This window comes from Enhydra lutris, unplaced genomic scaffold (assembly GCF_002288905.1).
Source record: "Enhydra lutris kenyoni isolate GAN:26980312 unplaced genomic scaffold, ASM228890v2 scaffoldscaffold53, whole genome shotgun sequence".
NCBI classification, from domain to species: Eukaryota; Metazoa; Chordata; class Mammalia; order Carnivora; family Mustelidae; genus Enhydra; species Enhydra lutris.
In genome coordinates, this window is record NW_019154137.1 from 2,103,118 (window position 1) to 2,125,205 (window position 22,088).

At 45.2% G+C, this 22,088-nt stretch overlaps 1 protein-coding gene across 2 annotated transcripts in view; it reads left to right on the plus strand.

The window, feature by feature from the left end:
• The window catches only part of LOC111157246 (dedicator of cytokinesis 11), a 189,506-nt gene that overhangs the window by 88,425 nt on the left and 78,993 nt on the right, over positions 1-22,088 (plus strand). For both annotated transcript variants that reach the window (XM_022518519.1, XM_022518520.1), the window contains exons 17-28: positions 1,126-1,310; positions 1,403-1,468; positions 3,634-3,726; positions 5,730-5,853; positions 9,202-9,323; positions 9,959-10,045; positions 11,852-11,941; positions 17,505-17,623; positions 19,127-19,196; positions 19,331-19,456; positions 20,361-20,432; positions 21,191-21,337. In XM_022518519.1, coding sequence (XP_022374227.1) covers positions 1,126-1,310; positions 1,403-1,468; positions 3,634-3,726; positions 5,730-5,853; positions 9,202-9,323; positions 9,959-10,045; positions 11,852-11,941; positions 17,505-17,623; positions 19,127-19,196; positions 19,331-19,456; positions 20,361-20,432; positions 21,191-21,337 — 1,301 coding nt within the window. The remainder of the gene's footprint in view (positions 1-1,125; positions 1,311-1,402; positions 1,469-3,633; positions 3,727-5,729; positions 5,854-9,201; positions 9,324-9,958; positions 10,046-11,851; positions 11,942-17,504; positions 17,624-19,126; positions 19,197-19,330; positions 19,457-20,360; positions 20,433-21,190; positions 21,338-22,088) is intronic.

Below are 22,088 nucleotides of genomic sequence, written 5' to 3' on the forward strand. Positions count from 1 at the left end.
GAACGTAGACAGGAGTTTATGCACAAAGGTGTTCTTTTTCACATTGTTTATTTTGGAGAGAGATTGGAAACAACCTAAGAATCCAGCACTGTCGGTGTGGTTAAGGCGTGATGGTACACCAGGAAACTTCACGCAGCCTTTCATGAATGATGTTGATCTAGAGTCCACAGAAGAAAACATTAGATCAAATGCCAAACAAAAAAACAAAAAACAAAAAACCCCCCAAAACCCAACGCAGGATCAAGTTCCATATATACAGTAGAATTTGTGTGTTATTACGTAAAACAGACATCAAAAGGAGACGAGAAGAGAATATGTCAAAATACTAACAGTAGTTCTGTCTGGACACTGGACCCATCACTTGTCTCCAGATAGTCCACTCTAAGTATCACTGTAATAATTAGAGAAACCCGAACCCAGCAGAAAACACTGTGTCCTCAGGTGTGACTCTTCCTGGGTCTTCCTGTTCCATCAATACCGCAGTGCAGCAGGGACAAGCAATGTTAGAGCTCCTTCAGTATACGAGTCACCTCTAGTCCCAGGGCTGCTTGGATAACCTCAGCTGCCACACTTTCCCGAGCCTTCGTGCTTTTCACCTTCCGGAGTGTTGAATTTATTATTGGCAACACATCCTAAGATCTGTCATTTCCAAAGTCCTCCCTTATTTCTTGGTGAAAATTGTACCTGCACCAAGTTAACTTTTTGCAGAGTGACTATCCATGAGCTAATTGGAGGCATACATTCACTGTTAGTTCCCTGATACCAATAAAAATTTGCAGTGAAAGCTAAATTGCAGCCACAGGAGGAAAAAATGTAATGGATTTCTCTGCAGAGTTTAAATTTGTAAAAATTATGATGTGTTATATTTGGCAAATCACTCTACATTGAGAATGAACCAGCAGTCGTGTCTGCTTTGGATGGTCCCACTCAAATCAGTACCAGGCTACGCCATCTTGTCCTTCTGGGTGCTTAAAGTGGTTGTATGACTTTTTGTCAATCACTAAGAATTCTGTTTGTGAAATCACTCTTTGAGAACGCGGTCTGCGTATATTATTATAAAGGCAGGAATGTGTTCATGATTGCTAAATTGTATTATCTTTGCCTGTTTTCTTTCTTCTGGCATAGATTGTATTACTTCTTCGTATGTGCCCCTGAAGCCTTTCGAAAAGAATTGTCAAAATATTACTGTGGAGGTCGAAGAGTTTGTTCCAGAAATGACAAAATACTGTTATCCATTTACTGTTTACAAAAACCATCTGTATGTATATCCCTTGCAATTAAAATACGATAGCCAGAAAACATTTGCCAAGGTAAGCAGTATAAACTGTACATTTTGGGGTATAAAATGCAATTCATAATTTTCTGGTTTTAGGACTCATTTTGAGTGATTGATCATTTTTAGGCAAGGAACATTGCGGTGTGTGTGGAATTCCGGGATTCAGATGAAAGTGACGCTAGCGCTCTAAAGGTTTGTTTATAATCTCGAAAAGCATACGCTTTTAGTGTAAAGATAAAGATTTGGGGGGCGCCTGGGTGACTCAGTGGGTTGGGTGTTTGCCTTCGGCTCAGGTCATGATCCCAGGGTCCTAGGATCGAGCCCCGCATCGGGCTCCCTGCTCAGCGGGGAGTGGCTTCTCCCTCTCCCTTTGACCCACCCCCTGATTGTACGCACACACATGCCCTCTCTCAAATAAATAAATAAAATCTTAAAAAAAGAAGAAGATAAAGATTTTGGTACTTGGTGGTTTTATAGGCTAAGTTTAATTTCTTGAAGCGCCACAAAGAAAATGTACTCAAGAGCTGATGGTGCTATTGCCTTTTCTACTCTGACACATTAACTATAAGGATAAAATATTTTAAAAATATCCAAACAAGGTAGGAGCTTGTGTAGCTTTAAAAATGGGTAAGCTTCATAGACCAGCATTTTGCTTTTGCACCTCTTTGATTTTGCACTGCTCTAATGTGCCATCACAAGGTCATTTTCTCCTGTGACCTGATAGTTTCTAATGGTATCATCAGGGGACTGTAAACTCTTTTCTCCTTGAAATCCGAACAGGCTTCGAGCTGTCAGAAGCACAGCATGACTGCTTTGATCTGAGACAGGACTTCTCCGCTGGTGCCTCCAAACTTGGATTCGTGGTGGAGGCCAAGTAGAATCTTAGTGTTCTCTGATGGAACAATCCTTAAATACCTCTCACGTCACCGGGCCTCTATCTTTTCACTCTTGAGCATATTAATCAGAGGCCTGAAAGAAAAGTTCCAAGAACATTTAGCTGTCACGATTGGTTTGGCTGGCCCCCTACTTCTCTAGCTTGAGCCTAAATCAGACAGATGACAGCTAGTCCTCCACTCAGACCTCCTGGGGAAAAAGCCTGGAAACCCTTAACTAAGCCATTGACTGTATGTTTAATATACCCCAGCTTTGAAAAGAGGTGTTTCGTTGTTTTTGGTTTTTTGTGTTTTTTTGTGTGTTTGTTTGTTTTTTGTTTTGTTTTGTTTGTTTCCACTGAGAAACCTTAGTTAAGAATTAGCTGGCTCAAATTAGGTGCATTTCCCTCCTCACTGGACATGAGAATGACTCTTCTTTTTCCCCCCATGCAATGTCCTTTCGTACCCTTAAAGAGTCTTAGCTTACCCCTCCACACAGTTCCCACAAATTGCCTCCAGAACTGTATTTCAGGAGAATTGGCAGTGCATTCACAGGGAGTTCTGAATTTCATTTCTTAGTTGGCCTAGAGGCTGGCTCTGAAGTGACAGGGTGAGGCAATTAGTACTCCATATTTATCCTTGAGCTTATCAGGCCTGTAGAAGTGCAAAACTCACACCAGAAACGCAAATGGATCTTTCCGTGGAACCATAGAAAGCCTTGCATTTATTTTATGGGTTTCACAGAAAGCCAGTGACTTTTTTTTTTTTTTTAATTTTATTTATTTGACAGAGATCACAAGTAGGCAGAGAGGCAGGCAGAGAGGGAGAAGCAGGCTCCCCGCTGAGCAGAGAGCCCGATGCGGGGCTTGATCCCGGGACCCTGGGATCACGACCTGAGCTGAAGGCAGAGGCTTCAACCCACTGAGCCACCCAGGCGCCCCGAAAGCCAGTGACTTTTAAAACGTGGCTCGTAAAGTGAGCCAACAGTAAGCCTGTCTGTACCTGGGTGGACATGCAGTTTTTCATGCCTTTAGGCTAGGAATGTGTCTGCTGGTGTGTGTGTGGTTTAGCTCCTTACCTTGCCCGCCGCTCAGAGCGTCCAGCAAATGCTGCTAACTGCCTGCTGGGGAGCGTTTCCTAGGAAAAAAGGCAAATGGCACGAGACAAGTCAGCTTTCCAGATCTGGTTTCAGAGTGTTCCCCTCCCAAATGAGTAGCCACGTTTGACTTCTTGCTCTCAGCTAATGGGAAGTGCATTTTCTTGAGGACGAGAAATTCGGAAGCATCCATGCGGCCAAGTTCAAGGGTGTCTGGGGTGGTAGCTGGAGTGACTGTAAATGATTCGGAATTTACAAGCTCACGGTGAGAGCTGGGTGGGCTTGGCCATGGCCGTGGGTTCACGGATACCTCTAACTGTATGTGGTTCCGTTGTGTTACATTTAAAGGCCTTCGCTGAGATGGGTGACTCCATTTCCTTCTTTTGCAGTGTATTTACGGAAAACCTGCAGGGTCTGTTTTTACCACAAATGCTTATGCTGTTGTCTCGCATCACAACCAGAATCCAGAGTTCTATGATGAGGTAAGAACGCATTTTTCTGATGTTCATAAAACACAGTGGTGGCTCTTCTTTTTCTCTTCATCTCCGTCATTTTCTCTGCCCTTGCGGTCCCTGAATGTTTTGTCCTGTGAAGATAGAAAGTGTCACACCAAGGCGAAGGGCTTGGCGCCCTTCGATGAAGGAGGAATTCGCCCACCAATGGAAGGGGCTCTGGTGAGACCTAAACATGTAGGGAAGAGACAGGAGACCAGAGCTAGGATTCTAGCCTCACTTTGACAGCTGGCTCCGTGACCTTGAGCAAGTCAGTTCCTCCTTTTCTGAGTCTCCCATTTCCTCAGCTTTTGAAGAAGAAATTCAGACGAGACATCCTGAATGCCCTTCTACATCTTTCTTCCTGTGGTTTTGCATGGGGCTGGGGGCGTAGCCACTGTGGAAGTGAAATGCTTTGAGAGACACAGCAGCGCGGGAGGGCCACCGGAACCCTGCCGGCCGCTCTAGTGCCTCAGTGTGGTATAGACAAAGAGGAGTGGGACGGCCTGTCAAGCTCCATGCCCCAGTCCACCCCAGTCTACCTCTCTGCCCCTGCCTCTGCCTCTCTTTCCTTCTCCATCTCTTGTCTCTCTGTACTTGCCATTGTCTCTCTTAGTGTCTCTGGCACAGCCTCTTCCAGTCGGTGTGTCCCTGACTTGTCCAAATCTGCAGACCGCTTTTGATTCCCACGTGTCTCCACGAACCTGGCTATGCATCCCAGGCCGGAAGCTTGGCTCTTTCTGCTTCTCAGGGCTCTTTGTCTGAAACCATCCCCACTGCTGTCACGGTTTTTCCCCATATCCACCTGCTGTCATGGGCGGGGGGGATTGTAGCCCAGCTTTAGGCCACCTCCCTTTCTCTATCCAGCGCTCTTGGTGTGATGGGGGTGGGGAGGAGCAGAGCAGTGCCTTGCAGCTTTGTCCCCCTGGGGAGGGAGGATGCCCATATTTCTGTGCAGCAGAGCGTTAGGCACCCAGATGGTCTGACTGCCGTCAATAGGCGTGTTCATGGTAAAATATACCTACCACCGAAATTAGTCTTACACCAAAACCCTGCCTTGCGTGAATGATGATGAGGCCAGTTGTCCAACACCAAGCTGTTTTAATATGTCCCCCTCCCTCATGGACACCCGTTACTCCGGAAGACTTGATCATGTAGCGAGTAATCCACATTATCTTGGGGGGGCCCGAAAGAAACGGGCTTTTCAGACATTCGGTCTATATTGACCAAGACAGAGCGAGAGATCGCAAGAGGTTGCATGTGTCTCGGGCAGGTGTACAAACACGCATCTGATCAGTTACATCTGCGATCTGTCTTTTGTACACTTCTGGGGGGCTGTAAAGACATTTGTGGGGTCCTGATTGGAAAATCACTTGAGATGCTTGTATTAAAGTATCAGTTTCTAGGATTAAAGTCATGTACCAAGGGTGATGATTTTTATTTTTTTATTCAAGAGTTACCTTGCGTTTTTCTTCAAAGGCTATGTATGTGAACTGTAATTGGTGGATACCATAATACCATAGTGAGTTTTTGCATGTATATTTGCAAAGCTTAATTCTTTTTTTCCCCGCGCAAAGGAAGGCAACAATTTAGAGAAAAGGAGCCTTTCAAATTCAGTACACATTTTAGATCGATTGTGTTCACTAACTCAGATTGAGTTCACATACTCTCCCTGGGCTGTGAGGCTGTGGTTTCGATCCAGTGTTTTAGAAAATCTGCTGCAAAGCTGTCTCCAGGAGAACCCTTTGGACTCTCCAGCACAAGCCATAAATCACCCCTCACTACCCAGGAGGCCATTGTTGTCAAATTGAAACTGACTGGAAAAGCCTTGAGAGTACATTTAAATGATAACTATTATTCGATGACTTGGCTTGCTGTTTAGAAAAAAAACATGTCATCGGAAAAGTATGATGAAATTGAACTAAAGGTCTGACTGTCCAGCTTGACAACGAAAACAAAACAAAATGTGATGTGTGATTTTGCTGTCATTTCAGATTAAAATTGAGCTTCCCATTCACCTGCATCAAAAACATCATTTGCTTTTTACTTTTTACCACGTGAGTTGTGAAATTAACACAAAGGGAACAACCAAAAAGCAGGACACAGTGGAAACTCCGGGTACGTGTACTCTTTCGCTTGTCTCTTTCTACAGCTATTTGAAGTGGAATTGTCTAGAACGTAACCTCTTTTCCTCAAGCTACAAACCACTTCTTCCCCTCACCAAAAAGTACATTTCCAAGTTAAAAAGTTCATCGGTGAAAGATGAATTATAGGTTCATTTGAGTATCATTTCTTTTAAGTAGAATGGCTCAGCAGCCAGAACTTTCCAGTTTGGCTCGCTAAGGAAGTAGGAAGTAAGCCCAGAGCCCAGGGATATATTTGAGCCAGAGGGAGATTGGGGACCCACCTGGTTCTAGTGAGAGCAGAACAGATTTAATGAATTTGAGTCAATTTGAGCTGGTAGTGAAGGGTCAGTCTTGGTCCCATCCAGCAAAGCTTTAGATAAATCAGTGGGACGCATCCTTAGGCGAACACAGAGGCCCTACAAACATGGAGTATGCCACTGCCACTAGATAAATGTCAGCAGCCTCTGGGATTCAGAGCTAAGCTAGCCTGGAAATTCATTCATTCATTCATTCATTCATTCATTCACCAAATACGACTGTGTATTTATTATGTGCAAGGCATTACAGTAGGTACTAAGGAGAATACAATGGAGACTCAAACACAGATCTTGTCTTCAGTGAGCCTGTGGTCTAGCAGGGGAAATGAGATCTATATAGACAATGATAGGACAAGACGGGAAGTAGTAGCTACCGAAAAAGCGGTGCTGTGTAATTTCAGGGAAGAGTGAGTTACTACTTCAACTGGTTGGAGGGACTAGTGGCTGAGAGTCTGGGAAGGCTTCCAGGAGGAGGTAGTATTTGGGTGAAGCCTTAAAGGGGCAGGGTAGAGTTTGAGAATACAGTGATGGCAGGAAAGTAGATTCCAGAACAACAGAAGAGCTTGCCCAGAGGCCGAGTATTGAGGGATATGGACAGGGAACCATGTGTAAGTTCAGTAGGACCAGAGTACGGGGTATTGGGAGAGGAATCAACAGGATGTCAGGTTGAAGAGGAGGCACCAGATCATGGAAAGCCTTGAATGCCAGGCTGTGGATTTGACTGTATTCTGTCACCAGCATGGAAATATCGAAGGGCTGTAAATGCAGGAAGTCCCATTGGGCAGCGATGTGACGGCGGAGGGAGTTGGAGCAAGAAAGAAGGAAGAGACGTCAGTCAGGGGCTACTTCAGAGGTCCAGGAGGAAAGGGGGCCGCCCTACGGCAGCAGCTGGGGAATGGAGAGAAAGGGATTGCAGAAGAAGAATATATTGGTTCTGGCAAATGGTTGGCAACTAGAGCGAGAATTCGGAGTTAGCGCTGAAGCGTCAACACTGGAAAGAAGGAATTTGCAAGTAGCAGAACCACGGGGTGGCGGGGAATCCTAGGTTTGGGACTGCCATTGAGTTCGTGCAGCCAGACTGAAGTGTTAGGAAGTTGGCCTTAAGGCTCACGTGGTCCTCTTCTCTGTCTCCACGGGAACTGCAGTTTGATCAGGGCAAGGGACCGCGGGGATTGAGAAGAAATCGGGCTGAACAACAGGAACCCAAGATAGTGCACGTCCTGAAAGACAAATTACTCTTTGCTTATTTAAGTCCTAGACCGAAGTGGGCCAAGGGCCCGGTAGCACACGGGATGGTTATTCCGTGGGCCCCTCATCATGTAGAACTGTCCACCTGTAAGTGGCTTCACCTCCCTGAGCCAGAAGGCACGTGCTCGACACCGTACCTTTCCAGCTTCCAAGGGCTCTGAGTTTTGACCGAGAGACACCCTTGGCTGTGCTCTGATTAATTCACGGTGCAAGAATGTTGCCGAAGCAATTCCACAGAGACCAAAAGTAGACTGGCGGTTGCCAGGGACTGGGGGAAAGGGGAAATAGGGAGTGACTTCTGAGGGGTGTGGAGGTACTTTTGTGGCTGTGATGGAAGAGTTCTGGAATTAGGTAGTAGTCGTGGATGCCCGGCTTTGTGAATATGCTAAAAACTGTTGATGAGTACGCTTGAAATAGACAAGTTGTATGGTATCTGAATTCTAGCTCAATAAAAACATCTATGGGGAAAATTTTCACCCAAGAACAAGAAAGAGATTTTTCCTCTTTTTCTGGACTAGAAACCTTTGGTCACGTGTCTGATTTTTTCAGTTAACTACCCTGACAGAGTCCTGCCGAACAGCTCCGAATGTGCTCGTGTTAACTTTCGTCTGCTCCTTTTAAGAGAAGAGCTCTGGGTAAACCATTTCTGAAGTTATGCTAGTAAAGATGGCCTTCAGGCGCCTTTCGGAGTCTGAGAAAACCATTCAGTCTCCTTAGAGAAAGCAACATATTTGTCTTCTTTGAAGAATTAAAGCATTTGCCAAATGAAAACATTCTAACCAGATTTGTGTTGACTTCTGTGTTCACAGTATAAACACACACACTCACGCAAAGAATTTTAGTATATGTGCTGCCGAAGTGAGCACTACGCAAAGAATTTTAAAAGAATCAGAAGGCAACGGCTTTCAAAAAGGGCCCTCCAGCCAACACCCTCACTCATGTGCCAAAACTTGGTCCCAAGCAAGCTTTTTTACAGCTGAGTTATAAACCCTTGAAGCCCAGAGTAGTAGGCTCTATAATGGAAATAATGACCCTGCTCCAGCTGAGGAATACAGATGGCTCGGGCTTTTTTAGCTGGAACGTGATGAATTTTCTAATAGAAATCCAAGAAGCTCTTTTGAGCAGAACTGTTAGGAAATACAGAGATGGGGGAAATCGCTCCGTGGATTCAAGTCTTAATGCTGTGCCCCATCTGAATTCTGCTACTACCCCTCTGCCTTCTGTCGTCAGGAAAACCTGACCTTGACTTGTGACCTTAATTTTCCATAATCCCTCACCGTTGGGTTGCTGAAAGAAAATGCGCAACACACTGATTGCTGCCTGAGATTGTCCCAGACCCTGGACTCTGTGCTCTCACTAAGGATGGGTGTGAGAGCTCCGACTCTTTTCAAAAAAATAACTCTACCATGAGTTATTCCCCAAAGGGTAAAGATAGTGGTACCGATGCCCTTGAAAAATTTTTCAGGTGTTCTCCTATATTCTCTCTCTGGGGTCTCAGTAACTAGGAAGTGGGAAGACTGTGTGTCATTCCCAATTTATAGTCCGGGAAGTTGAGTAGAGGACACGTTAGTGGACAGGGTGGGATTAGGAAGCCATCCAAGTGCATTGTTCCTTCCCCAGGGTTCAGATGCCCACACCACATGGACTCCCATATACAGACCCCCGGAAACATCGTCACCCCGCCCTGCTCCCCAGCAGTCAGAGATTTATGTAGCTAATTGCATTTGCAATTTCGTCTCTCATCTCTCATCTCGTCTTGATTATTGTCTTGGCAGTTGGCTTTGCCTGGGTACCTTTGCTGAAGGATGGGAGAATCATTACATTTGAGCAGCAGCTGCCAGTGTCCGCCAATCTTCCTCCGGGCTACTTGCATCTGAATGATGCAGAATCAAGAAGGGTAGGAAAATCACTGCCTTTGCTGAAGGCATTGCCATGAAATATTTAAAAAGTAGACTTCCGTATTCTAGCGGATAGCTGCACAGAGTCCGGTCTGTGGACTGGTCCACAAGAAAGGTAAGTAAGGAAAAGTAGCATTTGAAAACTTTGAGAGCAGTGTGACCAAGGTACCTCCTGTCTATTGATTCTTTTTTTTTTTTTTTTTTAAGATTTTGTTTTTAAGGAATCCCTCCACCCAACACGGGGCTCGAACTCATGACCCCGAGACCCAAAGTCCACACGCCCTCCTGACGGAACCAACCAGGCACGCCTCGTGTCGGTTGGTTCTGAGGACAGTTTTAAGAGCTGGGGCTTGGATTTTGGACATCATCTTTAAAAATGCATTTATTTAGTAATTCATTTTTATTGTGATTTTTTTAAAAGTATCAGCCTCAAAGGATTGGAAATTCAAAATGATTTAGGATCCGTTTACTCTCAAGGCAGGTTATTGTCTCCAATAATTCCCTATGTGTGAAACAAATGCATTTGTTTCTGGGGTTCCAAAAAAAGGGAAAAGCTTGAAATGCATGAAGGTGTCATGTGTCACTCATCTATCCGTAGGTATGTTATGGAAACTTATCTATTTTCTGTTCACAGCAATCTAATGTGGATATTAAGTGGGTAGATGGTGCAAAGCCTTTGTTGAAGATTAAAAGCCACTTAGAGTCTACAGTTTATACTCAGGTAAGTTTCGTCGTGTTAATTTTGTCAATTTTGATATTTGAATTTTTAGTTTGTTTTGAGGAATCTCTACACCCAGCATGGGGCTCGAACTCACGACCCCAAGGTTGAGTGTCACGTGCTCTTCCGACTGTGCCAGGCGGGCGCCCCTGAATGTGTTTCTTGTTTTAGTATAGACTGTATTTGATTCCTGCGACCTTAGAGAAATTGTGGCCTCAACGACTTTCTCATTAGTAATAACATCATTCTTAATAGTTGTAACTCAAATTTTATAATCCCTTTCAAATCCCCAAATCTGTTTATTCCCTTTAAATGGATTCAAGCCTCACAAAAGTCTGAAAGGATTGTGGAGGCCCTTATCACCTCTTTAAAAAAATAAATTTTAGTTTTTGGGACAGTTTGGCCTTTACAGAAAAACAGGGTGGTACAGAGAATTCCCATATACCCTTTACCTCCTTTCCCTGTTACTTTTTTTAGTATATGTGCTGCCGAAGCGAGCACTCCCTGTTACTTTTTTGAAAGATTTTATTTATTTATTTGAAATAGAGAGATAGCACAAACAGGGGGAGGGGCAGAGGGAGAAGGGAACAGGGAGCCCAATGCAGGACTCGATCCCAGGACCCTGGGATCATGACCTGAGCCGAAGGCACACGCTCAACCAGCTGAGCCACCCAGACACCCCACCTAGTTAACCTCTTACATTCATTAGTATGGCACGCTTGTTACAATTAATGAACCAGTAGTGATACCTAACTAATGACTAAGGTTCGTATTTACTCAGATTGCCTTAGTTTTTACCTATTAATGACCTTTTTGTGTTCCACAATTCTATCCAGGATAGCGTATGACATGTAGTTGTCCCATCTTCTGAGACTCCCCTTGGCTGTGACAAGTTCTCAGACATTCATTGTTTCTGATGACCTTGTCCATGTTCATGAGTAGTGACAGTTGGTAGGCTGCCCTTGTGTTGCAGTTTGTCTGATGTTTTTCTCACTGTTAGACTGGAGTCAAACCCAGAAATTTGCAGTCAGTGGGTCATGGATGACTAGTAGTTTGCTCTTAGCCTTACCAGGCACGCAGTTAGAATCAGATATCTATTAGAAGGCTCAGGGACCATTCAAAATATCACTGATGGACAAGATGCAGTCCACGTTCCTTGGTGTGGCCTTTACGAGGTCCATCTTGATGCCCCCCCCCCCCCCCGCCCACTTCACTGTTTCATGGATGGAGAAACCAAAACTCAGGTTAGATGACTGACCCAAGGTCATACAGATGCTAATTAGAGGAAGTAGGTCAAAATCTAAATCTTATTCTCCCAGTTCCAGATACAGTACATCCTGTCCACAGAGCCTGCATGTAACACCTAGATCCCATATAGGACAGCCGGACACTCGCCGGCCAAGTGCTGTGGTAAATTGAGCATCGAGTGCCTGCAACCTGTCTGGTAGCTCCCTGTGGCTCCAGACCGCTTTTCCTACTCATTTCATTAAAAATGTAGAAGCAGGCCAACTTCAGCGGCTGCACCCACCAAAAACAGAATTAAACGAAGGTTTGACTAGTTGCAGAAAAATTGTGGCTTACCCGGGATGCTTAGGCACATGCTCGCTTTGCCTGGCTTTGCTGCTTTGTGCGATGGTCCAGGGGACTAAGGGTCATGGACACAGATGTTGGTAGCTGTGGCTGCCCGGTCTGGGCGAGCCAAGACCCGGATGGGTAGGTTTGCAAGATGTGGGCGGAGGGGGCGCTAGAGAGCCCATGTCCGAGGGTAAGGAACCACGTTTCACGTGGCTGTGTCCATCTGTTTTTCAGGATCTCCATGTGCACAAATTCTTCCATCATTGCCAGCTGATTCAGTCAGGCTCGAAAGAGGTTCCAGGGGAGCTCATTAAATATTTAAAGGTAAATGAACGGCTTTCTGTGAAAAGGTTTGGTTTTAGTGTCTTTCTTGTTGCCACCTTTTGATGGGGGCAGGGGGAATCACACTAACCCCTTACCATACTTTGGGCCGTGTACCCTCAAGAGAATACTTTCCGTGTGCTTTTCTTTCAAGTGCCTACTTACGAGCAGACCTCAGAGTTGCGACCTTAGCAAGGGATTTTGTAACCAGAATCTGTTGACATAGTTGTGAAAATCTCATGAGGATATTTATTTCAGTTCCATAAATGGATTTTTTCAGGTCTTTTCTCTTCCTGCCGACTGCCCAGGAGGGGTGCTGTGGGGAAGAGGGTCAGGATTGAAATGGAGTCCCCGTTGCTTGGAATAAAATGACAATTCCTGGGTCTGTGGGTGAAAGAATATTAGAAGGGCCAACTAAAGACAGAAAACCCTCGTTTCTGCGTGTTGTGTGGGAGTGAGCCTTAAGGAACACCACGTTTTATCCAGTGTATCAAGAACCCAAGGCTCCTGTTTATTCCCTAACGTTGTAGGACCGAATTGCACGTCACGGGACCTAGCTGATGGCCACTCTCCTTTTGGTTGACCTACCTTTGGTAGGTCAGCCATCGCAAGCCTGAGGAATTTATTTAAAATAATAATTTATTTAAATTATGAAAAATTAAAAATGAAATAAAAATAATTTATTTAAAATAAAAATTTTAAATGAAATCTCTACAGGATTTCCCTTTGGACATAGGTTACTACTTAATGCTGTTCTCAGGAAACAAAAACGTGCATTTCTTTCAGAGAGGTAGTGTGAGATGAGATAGCATTGCTGGATGGTGGAATCATTCGCCGAGTTTGTGTCCTAGACCTGTCCCTCATTAGCTCGGGGACTGGGCTTGGCCAAGTGACCGAGCTTTTCCAAGCCTTCGTTTCTTCATCTGTCACATAGGGAGAACCAGTAACGCCAACCTGTAGGGTGGTTTTGAGGCTTACGTGAGCTAGGGCATCTGCTATGTAGTGCAGTAATCCTGGAGTCTACACTGATCTCTTGAGCGCTTTCGATGGGCCAAGCATCATTCTAAGTGTTCGGAATGTAACTGAAGAAAACAAACACTCTCCCTGTTGTCAGGGGGCTTACTTTCTGGTGGAGGGTGATGGACAATAAACAAATGAATACATGAATATATACATTCATTCAGGTGGTAATAAGGGCCACAAAGGAAACTCAAACATATCAAAGAGAAAGAAAGAGTGAGAAGGGGGTCTCTCTTCTCGATAAAGTGTCAGAGAAGGTCTCTGGTAAAGTGACATTTGCCAGAGACCTAAGGGAAACGAGGGCGCCAGCTAGGTGGACTTCTGGGGGGGTGGGGCGCTGGGAACAGCAAGTGCAAAGCTCCCCCCCACCCCACAAGAGCTAGCTCGGCATGTTCAAGGGACGGTGGGAATTCCAGAACGTGGGGCTGGCACACTGAGGGAGAGACCCTCATATTGGAAAGGTAGCTGAGGAGCTAGCCAGGTCAGGCCTTGTAAGCCACGATGAGGAGTTTGAATTCTACCTTCGATGAGATGGGAAGCCCTGCTGGGCGATGAACAAAGGAGCCCCATGATGGAATTTGGGTTTTTAAAGTCTTATCCTGCCTACCAGATCGAGCATAAACTGTTGGAAGGGTAGAAGCAGGGGGATAGTTGATAAAGGATGGCTATTATTCTTAATCATCATTAAGAAGTCTGATCGTCCTCTACATTGCAAATCCTTTCCTTGGGTAATGTCTAGAATGTCTTCTTTACGTGTGTATGCTTAGCCTACTAAGTTCTTTGGCTTTTCTTCCAGTGGGGAACCTTTGTAAAGTTTTAACGGAATGGAATAGAGCAGAGCATCATTTTCAAATGTACTGGTAGTCTTGAAATGGAGAAAAAAATGTACTCATATTTGTGTGGAAATTAGGGTGTGGAAATTTCTGATATTTATGTGACCTTTGCTCGCCCTCTAGTGGCAGTCAGTGAAATGCCGCACGATTACAGAAAATGCCCAGTTCTTGTAAGGGACCGTTAGTCCTGAGTGAGAGTCTTGAGATTTTTTTTTTTTTTTTTTTTTTTTTACAAATGAGGAGACTGAAGCCCAAGTAGAGGGGACTTACCTGTGGTCGCTCACCTGGTTAGGAGCAGAGCTGAGCTGAGCCTGTGGCATGTGTCTTTTGACTCCTAGTCCCGTAAATGACACTCTTTCGCCAATTCACTGGCCCTGTACTTGTTGAGCTTTTACTGTGTATGTAATAGCTTCCCAGGTGTTGCGAGGCTTGCAGAGAAGAATAACTTCGGGTCATTGTTCATAGGGATCTTAAAACCAGTCGGAGAGACAAGACGATATAAGTGAGTGGTACCAGTGAGAGTCTGGGGCAATATGTGATAGGCAGCAAATGCATGATCCAGATTATATTGCTAAAGGTCCAGGGAACTGAGGAATCCCTGAGACTAGACGCCTCCATTCTTTATTGTAATGCTTCGGTTCCATATTTTATTTGTTGATTCAGTCATTCGCCAAATACTTAACCAAGCACCTCGTCAGGGCCAGCTAGTGCAGTGGGCACTAGGAATAGGATGGGAAAGCAGTTCAGACCACATCCCTGCTCTAGCTGGGGGTAGAGAGGGTATAAATGAGTAATTTGAGATCAAGATGTATGTTGTGGAGAAAATAGAATGGATGAATGGGATCCGACATGAGAGCAGTGCATTCTAGATGGAGTTGTCGGGGAAGGCCGTCTGAGGACATGATGGATGAAGCCAAAAAGAAATTGATGAGAAGAAGATAAGTGTAGGGGTTAAAGCTGTGGCAAAGGAGGACAGAATATCACAGCAGGCGTAAACACCTGCGATGGCGTTGGAAGGATGGAAAAGAAGAAAAGATGAGTAGAGCTGGAACGCAGTGAGCAGCTTGTGGGGGGGGGGGTGGCATGAGATGAGCTTAGAGGGGAAGGTGGGGTACTTGTAGGCATGGGAAGCCCTTGGCAGTCTTTTGTTCGTGGTGGTTTGTTTGGTCTGTAACAAGGAGGAGAAAGAACACTCTAGTTGTTGTGTTGAGAGTAAATTACCAAGGAGTGATACTGGATCAGTTTTGCCTTGAATGCCCATCTCTCTTTTCTACCTGACATTAGCCCACTTTTTAATTCTTATTTATTTGAGAGAGAGAGCGAGAACAAGCAGTGGAGAGGGGCAGTAGGAGAGAGAGAGAGAAGAAGAAGTCTCCTCACTGAGCAGGGAGCCCAATGCAGGGCTAGATCCCTGCATCTGGAAATCATGACCCAAGCCAAAGGCAGACGCTTAACTGGCTGAGCCACCCAGGCGCCCCATCCACTTCACCTTTCACCTGCCTCCTCTCTGCAGCCTCATTGGACATCCCCTGCCCACGGGAAGACTCCATTGCTTCTTCCTCCGTGCATTCATACATGCCACTATTGTACTGTTGACCATTGGCGTTATAGGTTTAGTTCTAGGTCTTTCCCCCCAGAGTCTCTGAACTGCTTGATGGGGGGAACCAGGTGTTTTTGATGTGCTTGGCCCTTGGAGGGTCATTTAGTATGCCTTTGTCGAATGACTGAAATGAGCGGCCTCACCGAGTTAGGGGTTTCAACTTACTTGGAAGGATGGTTAGGATGTGGCTAAAAACCGAACAAATGCACAAAGGTGGGCATGCGTAGGATATACTCCCAGAGCAGTCAAGGCACTGGTCTGGCCTCGTGAAGAATGAGGAGTGTTAAGGCTGGAAATCTAGGTTGGGTCTTAAGTAATCTTGACCCTTAGGCCAGAGTTTCTCAGCCTAGGCCTTGCTGACATTTTGGACGGGTTCATTTCTATTTGGTGGGTGGCTGTCCTGTGCTAGGACATTTAGCTGCATCTCTGGCCTCCATCCACTAGGTGTCAGTAGCACTCGCGGTTGTGACAACCCCAAATGTCTGGGGACATTGAAGGATGTCCCGTGGGGGGGGGGGGCGCAAGTGGCCCCTGGTTGAGAGCCACTGCCCTAGGTAATGGGGAAGCATCACAGGCATTTTGGGAAGAGGTGGTCTGATAGAACCAAATTGGGGGGAGATGAATCTGGAAATGAGAGCTGGATGTATGGAGAGTTAAGAGACCCACTATGAAATGTAAGACTAGGGGTGCCTGGGTGGCTCAGTGGGTTAAAGCCTCTGCCTTCGGCTCAGGTCATGATCCCAGGGTCCTGGGATCGAGCCCCACATCGGGCTCTCTGCTCAGCGGGGAGCCTGCTTCCTCCTCTCTCTCTGCCTGTCTCTCTACCTACTTGTGATCTCTATCTGTCAAATGAATAAATAAAAAAATATTTAAAAAAAAAAGAAATGTAAGACTATTTTGGTTATAGGTTAAGAGGGGCAATGGCAGTAAGGCTAGAAGAGAGGGGGGCAAAAGGAAGGAAAAGCTCAGAGGATAGCCACGGGTTCATTGAGCTCAATCTCTTGCCTAGTGCATCTGACCAAAGAGAATCTGCCCAGATGGAAGAGGTCACTGCCGAGATGCTTCGCCTGTGTTCTGAAAAGGTTTGGTGGGGCTAAGGACGGTGAGACAGAGCAAAAGAGAAATAGACCGGTCTCCTCCATCTCTGCATTTCCCATCACGCTGAACCTTGAGCTTGTGTAGAAGGTGCCCGGTGAGACTTGTTTGTCTTCACCTTCCAGTTGGCTGGTTGATTAAATGATCGAGTGAATGTCTGAGTGAAGGAAGGGGTGGGGAGAAGGGAAGGAAGAAGAAGGACATTTTATAGATTTTGCTGCCGGGATCATTTCTGAACATACGAACACGTTGCCTCTCTGTGCTTGGCGTACCTGTGGCTGGAGACAGGGTGTTAGCCCTGGGAAGAAATGGACTGTGCAAGGCTACCTCAGTTTGTGGATGGGGCCGGTGCGAAGCTAGTTACACGGCGAACTGTTCTTTACTGCATCTCACTTCCTTCTCAGCAGATTAGTGGATGGTCCACATTCTGGAGAACGTGCTCCAAGCTGGGGGCCAGCAGGCCAGTCTCCAGAACCTTCAAACACATCTGCTCTCTCACTCCAGTGGAGTGCCGGTTTACCAGGAGTCTGTTGTCTTTATTCCCAAACCCCTTTATCCCAGTTACACTTTTTATCTTTGGTAGATGAAGTGTTTCATGTGAAATACACGAACAAAATCTGAGTGCTGAAATAGAGATGTGGTTAAAGTAATCAACAAAACAAAGTCCCCTGTTTTTCTTTTTATTTTATTTATTATTTATTTGACAGAGAGATAGAGAGCACAAGCTGGGGGAGCAGCAGACACAGGGAGAGGGAGAAGCAGGCTCTCCGCAGAGCAGGGAGCCCGATGTGGGACTCAATCCCAGGATCCTGGGATCATGACCCTAGCAAAAGGCAGATGCCTAACTGACTGAGCCACCCAGGCACCCCCCAAAGTTCCCTGTCTTAGGAAGCTGCCATCGAAGTGGGTTTATATTTGAGTGAATGTATTTCTCGTTACTTAATTTTTTTGTTGCTTCACATTTGCAAGTTATAGCATATTTCTATGTGTTTTCATAACTAATAATGACTTATTTTAGTGTTTGCATGCCATGGAGATCCAAGTCATGATACAGTTTCTACCTGTAATTCTTATGCAACTCTTCCGGGTTCTCACCAATATGACCCATGAAGATGACGTTCCTATCAACTGCACCATGTGAGTTTTGGTGTTATAATACAAAGACGCAACTTTTGTTTCTTTTTTGTGTTTCTTCATTTTTCACTATAAATTTATCTTCCAGATAAGAACCCAAAAGTCAGATATCTAATATCCATTTTCTCTTGTTTCATGCTTCTCAGACTGGGGAACTTGTATCGCCAGGGATAGATGGTACCAGAAACCATAGAAGAAAATGTGTTTTTCTCCACCAGGGGTTCTAAAACCTGGCTGCATGTTAGAATCACCTGGGGAGCTTTCAAAGAGGTCTGTGCCCAGACCACGTTCATACCAACGAAATCAGAATATCAAGGGGTGGAACTCAGCATCTTTTTTTTTTTTTTTTTTGAAGTTTTCCAGGCGATTCCATAATGCAACAGAGTTTGAGAACCATTGCCCTAGACCGGTGTTGTCCGATAGAACTTTCTCCAATCATGGAGTTGTTCTACACTCGGGCTGTCCAATATGGTAGCCATTAGCCACATTTAGCTATTGAGCACTTGACATAGGGCTAGTATAGCTGAGGAACTGAATTTTTCACTGTTGTGAATTTCAATTAAATAGCCACAGGTGCCTAGTGGCTCTCATGTTGGACAGAGTCACCCTAAGCCATGAAGTTTTACTCAAAACAGTGAGGGAATATAATTTTTATGGAAACAAACAAGGATCTATGGTAGAGTAGAAGGCAAAATGTGCTGATTTTGCAGTTCAAGTAGGATGCTTGAATGCATTGAGAACTCAGTGTGGGATGTTTCTGGCTTTGTTGCTTCTGCTGTTGCCACGGCCTCTCCCACTGGGCCTTACACGACACCCCAGCTCTGCTGCTGGGGACAGTCTGCTCAAAAATTTACGAAGCATTCCTCTAGTCCCGTGGTTCTCAAATACAGCTCCTACCCCAGCGGCATCAGTATCACCTGGGGGTGGATGAAAAATGCTCATCTTTGAACTTCACCCCAGATCTCCAAAATCAGAACCTCTGGGAGAGGGACCCAGCCTCCTGCCCTCTAGGTGATTCTGATGCATGATCAAGTTTGAGAACCACTGCTAGTCTCGTAGATGAATTTTAGATTTACTGCTGATCGCAGGTCACGCCATTATACCCATCCTATCTCTCTCTTCCTTTTCTCCATCTGTTGCCGTGCTTTTCATTTTATCTTTATCTTTCCTTTCCTTTTACTCCCTGGAGGGGATTTCATTTTTCACCCCCCTGGAGGTCTGTTGGCCCACTGTAGCCAAGCTCCTACTTGACATGTGCACAGAGATGTAGAGCAGAGAAGAGACATCTGGGCTGGAAACACACTAGCCTTCTTTTGAACCAGGGAGTGTTTTTGCAAGGCCCTGAGCATGTTAGATGCTGAAGTCTTTGTTAGGCCATCTTATGTTGTCTGCGGTCCGCTCACTTTTAACGCTTCAGGTGGTGTGGGGGTATTTTCAGGGCTAGACGGTCCAACTGTGGAAATTCACCATAGCCTGACATGCTGCCCTTTGCGAATGTGTTTTCAGGGTTCTCTTACATATCGTTTCAAAGTGCCATGAAGAAGGCTTGGATAACTACTTAAGATCCTTCATCAAGGTTTGTGGAGGAAACTTTGGGAGCCGTTTCTTTTCTGTGAGAATTTTGACTGACGGTTCACTTTCTTTCATTTGTAGGGGCCGTTTCTTTTCTGTGAGAATTTTGACTGACGCTTCACTTTCTTTCATTTGTAGTATAGCTTCCGACCTGAAAAACCAAGCGCTCCTCAGGCGCACCTGATACATGAGACCCTGGCTACCACCATGATCGCCATATTGAAACAGTCTGCCGACTTTTTAGCAATAAACAAACTGCTGAAGGTAAGGAAATGGACACAACAGGGGAATAAAAGAAGCCAGAGACGTACTTGCTTGATGCCCTCCCACTTGGTCCTGGTCTTTTCGTCCTTTACCCCCTTCCCTTACCACTCTGCTCAGGTATCCTTTTCCCTCACGCGCTCCACAGAATCTTCTTCATTCTCTTTACCCTTCCTACCCACTCCCTGTTCTCAGTCGAACGTGTAATAGAATTGTGTAAAAGAAAGACCTGGGTTAAAATCCGCCAGCTAATAGTTCCGTGACCCGGAGTCTATCACTGACCGTCTCCAAGCATCCAGTTCCTCGTTTCTAAAATATAAGTGAAGCACTTAACACGTCATTTCTGGCACACAGACACTCAAGTGGTGGCTCTTATTTTTGTCATGAGTTTTACTGTTTCTGGGAATGATGGAATTTCAGTTGCAGACAGCTGAGGCTATCTGCCAGAGGCTTCTCTCTACTCTTCAAATATACTCACGCAAACACCTGTGCTCCTTGGGCTGGCGCCAGTGATGTACCAAGGGCAAGGCTGGGCTCCTCACTGGGTGCAGACCCTAGTAAGATTCATTGTCTGTAGGGAATTGAAAAGCAATCATAAAATAAACTAAAAGTTGGTTTGCCGTCAGCAAATCAAAACAATATGAGTGATAAAATGCCTCCCCACGATGGGCAACATTCCCACCACAGGCTCTTTGTACCTCAGCAGCCAGCCCTGAAGTACAATATCACGTCTCCGGCAACACGCTTTGGAGGTATTTTGTGGAACTGCAGTCGTAGAATTGCGATCACCTTAAAATGCTGTTAAAGTTCAGAGATCAGACCCATATTGATTTGTCCAGCTTTGCTAAGCTTCAGGATTTGGATAACTATTAAACATTGATTTTATGTATTTGTTTGTTTATTTTAGTACTCATGGTTTTTTTTTGAAATTATTGCAAAGTCTATGGCCACATACTTGTTGGAAGAGAACAAAATTAAGGTGAGTAGGCTCAAGAATAATATTTAACACGGGCAGAGAAGGCTCATTTTATTCACTGGTAGCAATGACACGCAAATCCTCTTATGCTGAAAGGTGCTTAGCCCTTAGCTTTTTCAGTTTTGCCTTAAAACACACACACACACACACACACACACACACACACACACACACCCCGTCAGATGAATTGCATAAATCTGAGGTCTGACAGTTCATGCATTTTCAGAGTCCTCACACACTCTTCCATGTACATTCTTTAGTTATTTGCCACGTAAAATGCATTTGCTTTGAAGCTTCCCCCTCATCTTGTAGCTTAAACATGTCTCTGTTGAAACATTTTCTCAGTTACAGGAATTCTAGGGTTCAGATTTGTGAAGTGAAAGATACTCACTTCGTACTTGCCATTTTTATCAGATTTTTCACAGGGCGGTTTTACCGAAATCGAGATGCACGGATAAATGGGTTCTTTGTTGTCAGGAGAATAAAAAAATGGAATGAAAGCCTGGGGTGTGTCTACATCTCAGGAACGTGATGCTGAGGTTGGCTTGTTGATGATTTCAGTCAGTTCTATTATTCGAGGCCCAGGTAGTTCCTATAGTAACCTGAAGTGTACATTGAGCTAGCGATGGCATTTTTAAGTTGGGAGAAGAGTTAGACTCCAGTTAAACACGGGTATGTCTAGAATGTGTTTGAAAACAAGAATGGCAATCGATTTAGACCTTTTGCGACTCTGACTTTTTGCTATGCCTATTTCATTGAAGCTTCCCAGAGGCCAGAGATTTCCAGAGGCGTATCATCATGTCCTACATTCGTTGCTTCTTGCGATAATCCCCCACGTGACTATCCGCTATGCCGAGATCCCTGATGAGTCCCGAAATGTCAATTATAGTTTGGCTAGCTTCTTGAAGGTGAGTTAAAGGCAGCCAGAACGTGGTAAGGAATTATTCTTCACCAGTATGGTCTTTAAAGCCAAAGAAAAAATTGCCCACTTTCTAGAGACTTGGCTAGGTCTGCATAAGCCTGCTGGAGAAACTTTTTTTTTTTTAAAGATTTTATTTATTTATTTGACAGAGAGAGAGACAGAGCACAAGCAGTGGCGGGGGTCGGGGGGCGGAAGAGCATAGAAAGAGAGAGAGAGGGAGAAGCAGATTCCCCGCTGAGCAGAGAACCAGATTTGGGGCTTGACCCTGGGATCATGACCTGAGCTGAAGGCAGATGCTTAACTGACAGCCACCCAGGTGCCCCTGGGGCAATTCTTGAATGAATGGGTCCATCAGTTAAACAGCCCAGTTTGGGCGCCTGGCTGGCTCAGTCTGTTAAGCATCTGCCTTTGGTTCAGGTCATGATCCCAGGGTCCTGGGATCAGGCTCCCCATCGGGCTCCCTACTGGGGAGGGAACCTGCTTCTTCCTGTCCCTCTGCCTGCCGCTCCCCCTGCTTGTGCGCACTCTCTCTCTCTCTATCTCTCTCAAATAAATAAATAAATAAATAATCTTAAAAATAAACAGCCTGGTTGGTGTTTTTTTAAGCCCCCCACTGAAATGGCTAATTAATTAAATCAGAGGTCCCACACAGGTGGCTTAGCGAGAAGGCATGTTTTGCTCATTTCACATGATGTTTTTTTCAAATATGTTAATTTGAGTACCTTTAGATGGGGCAT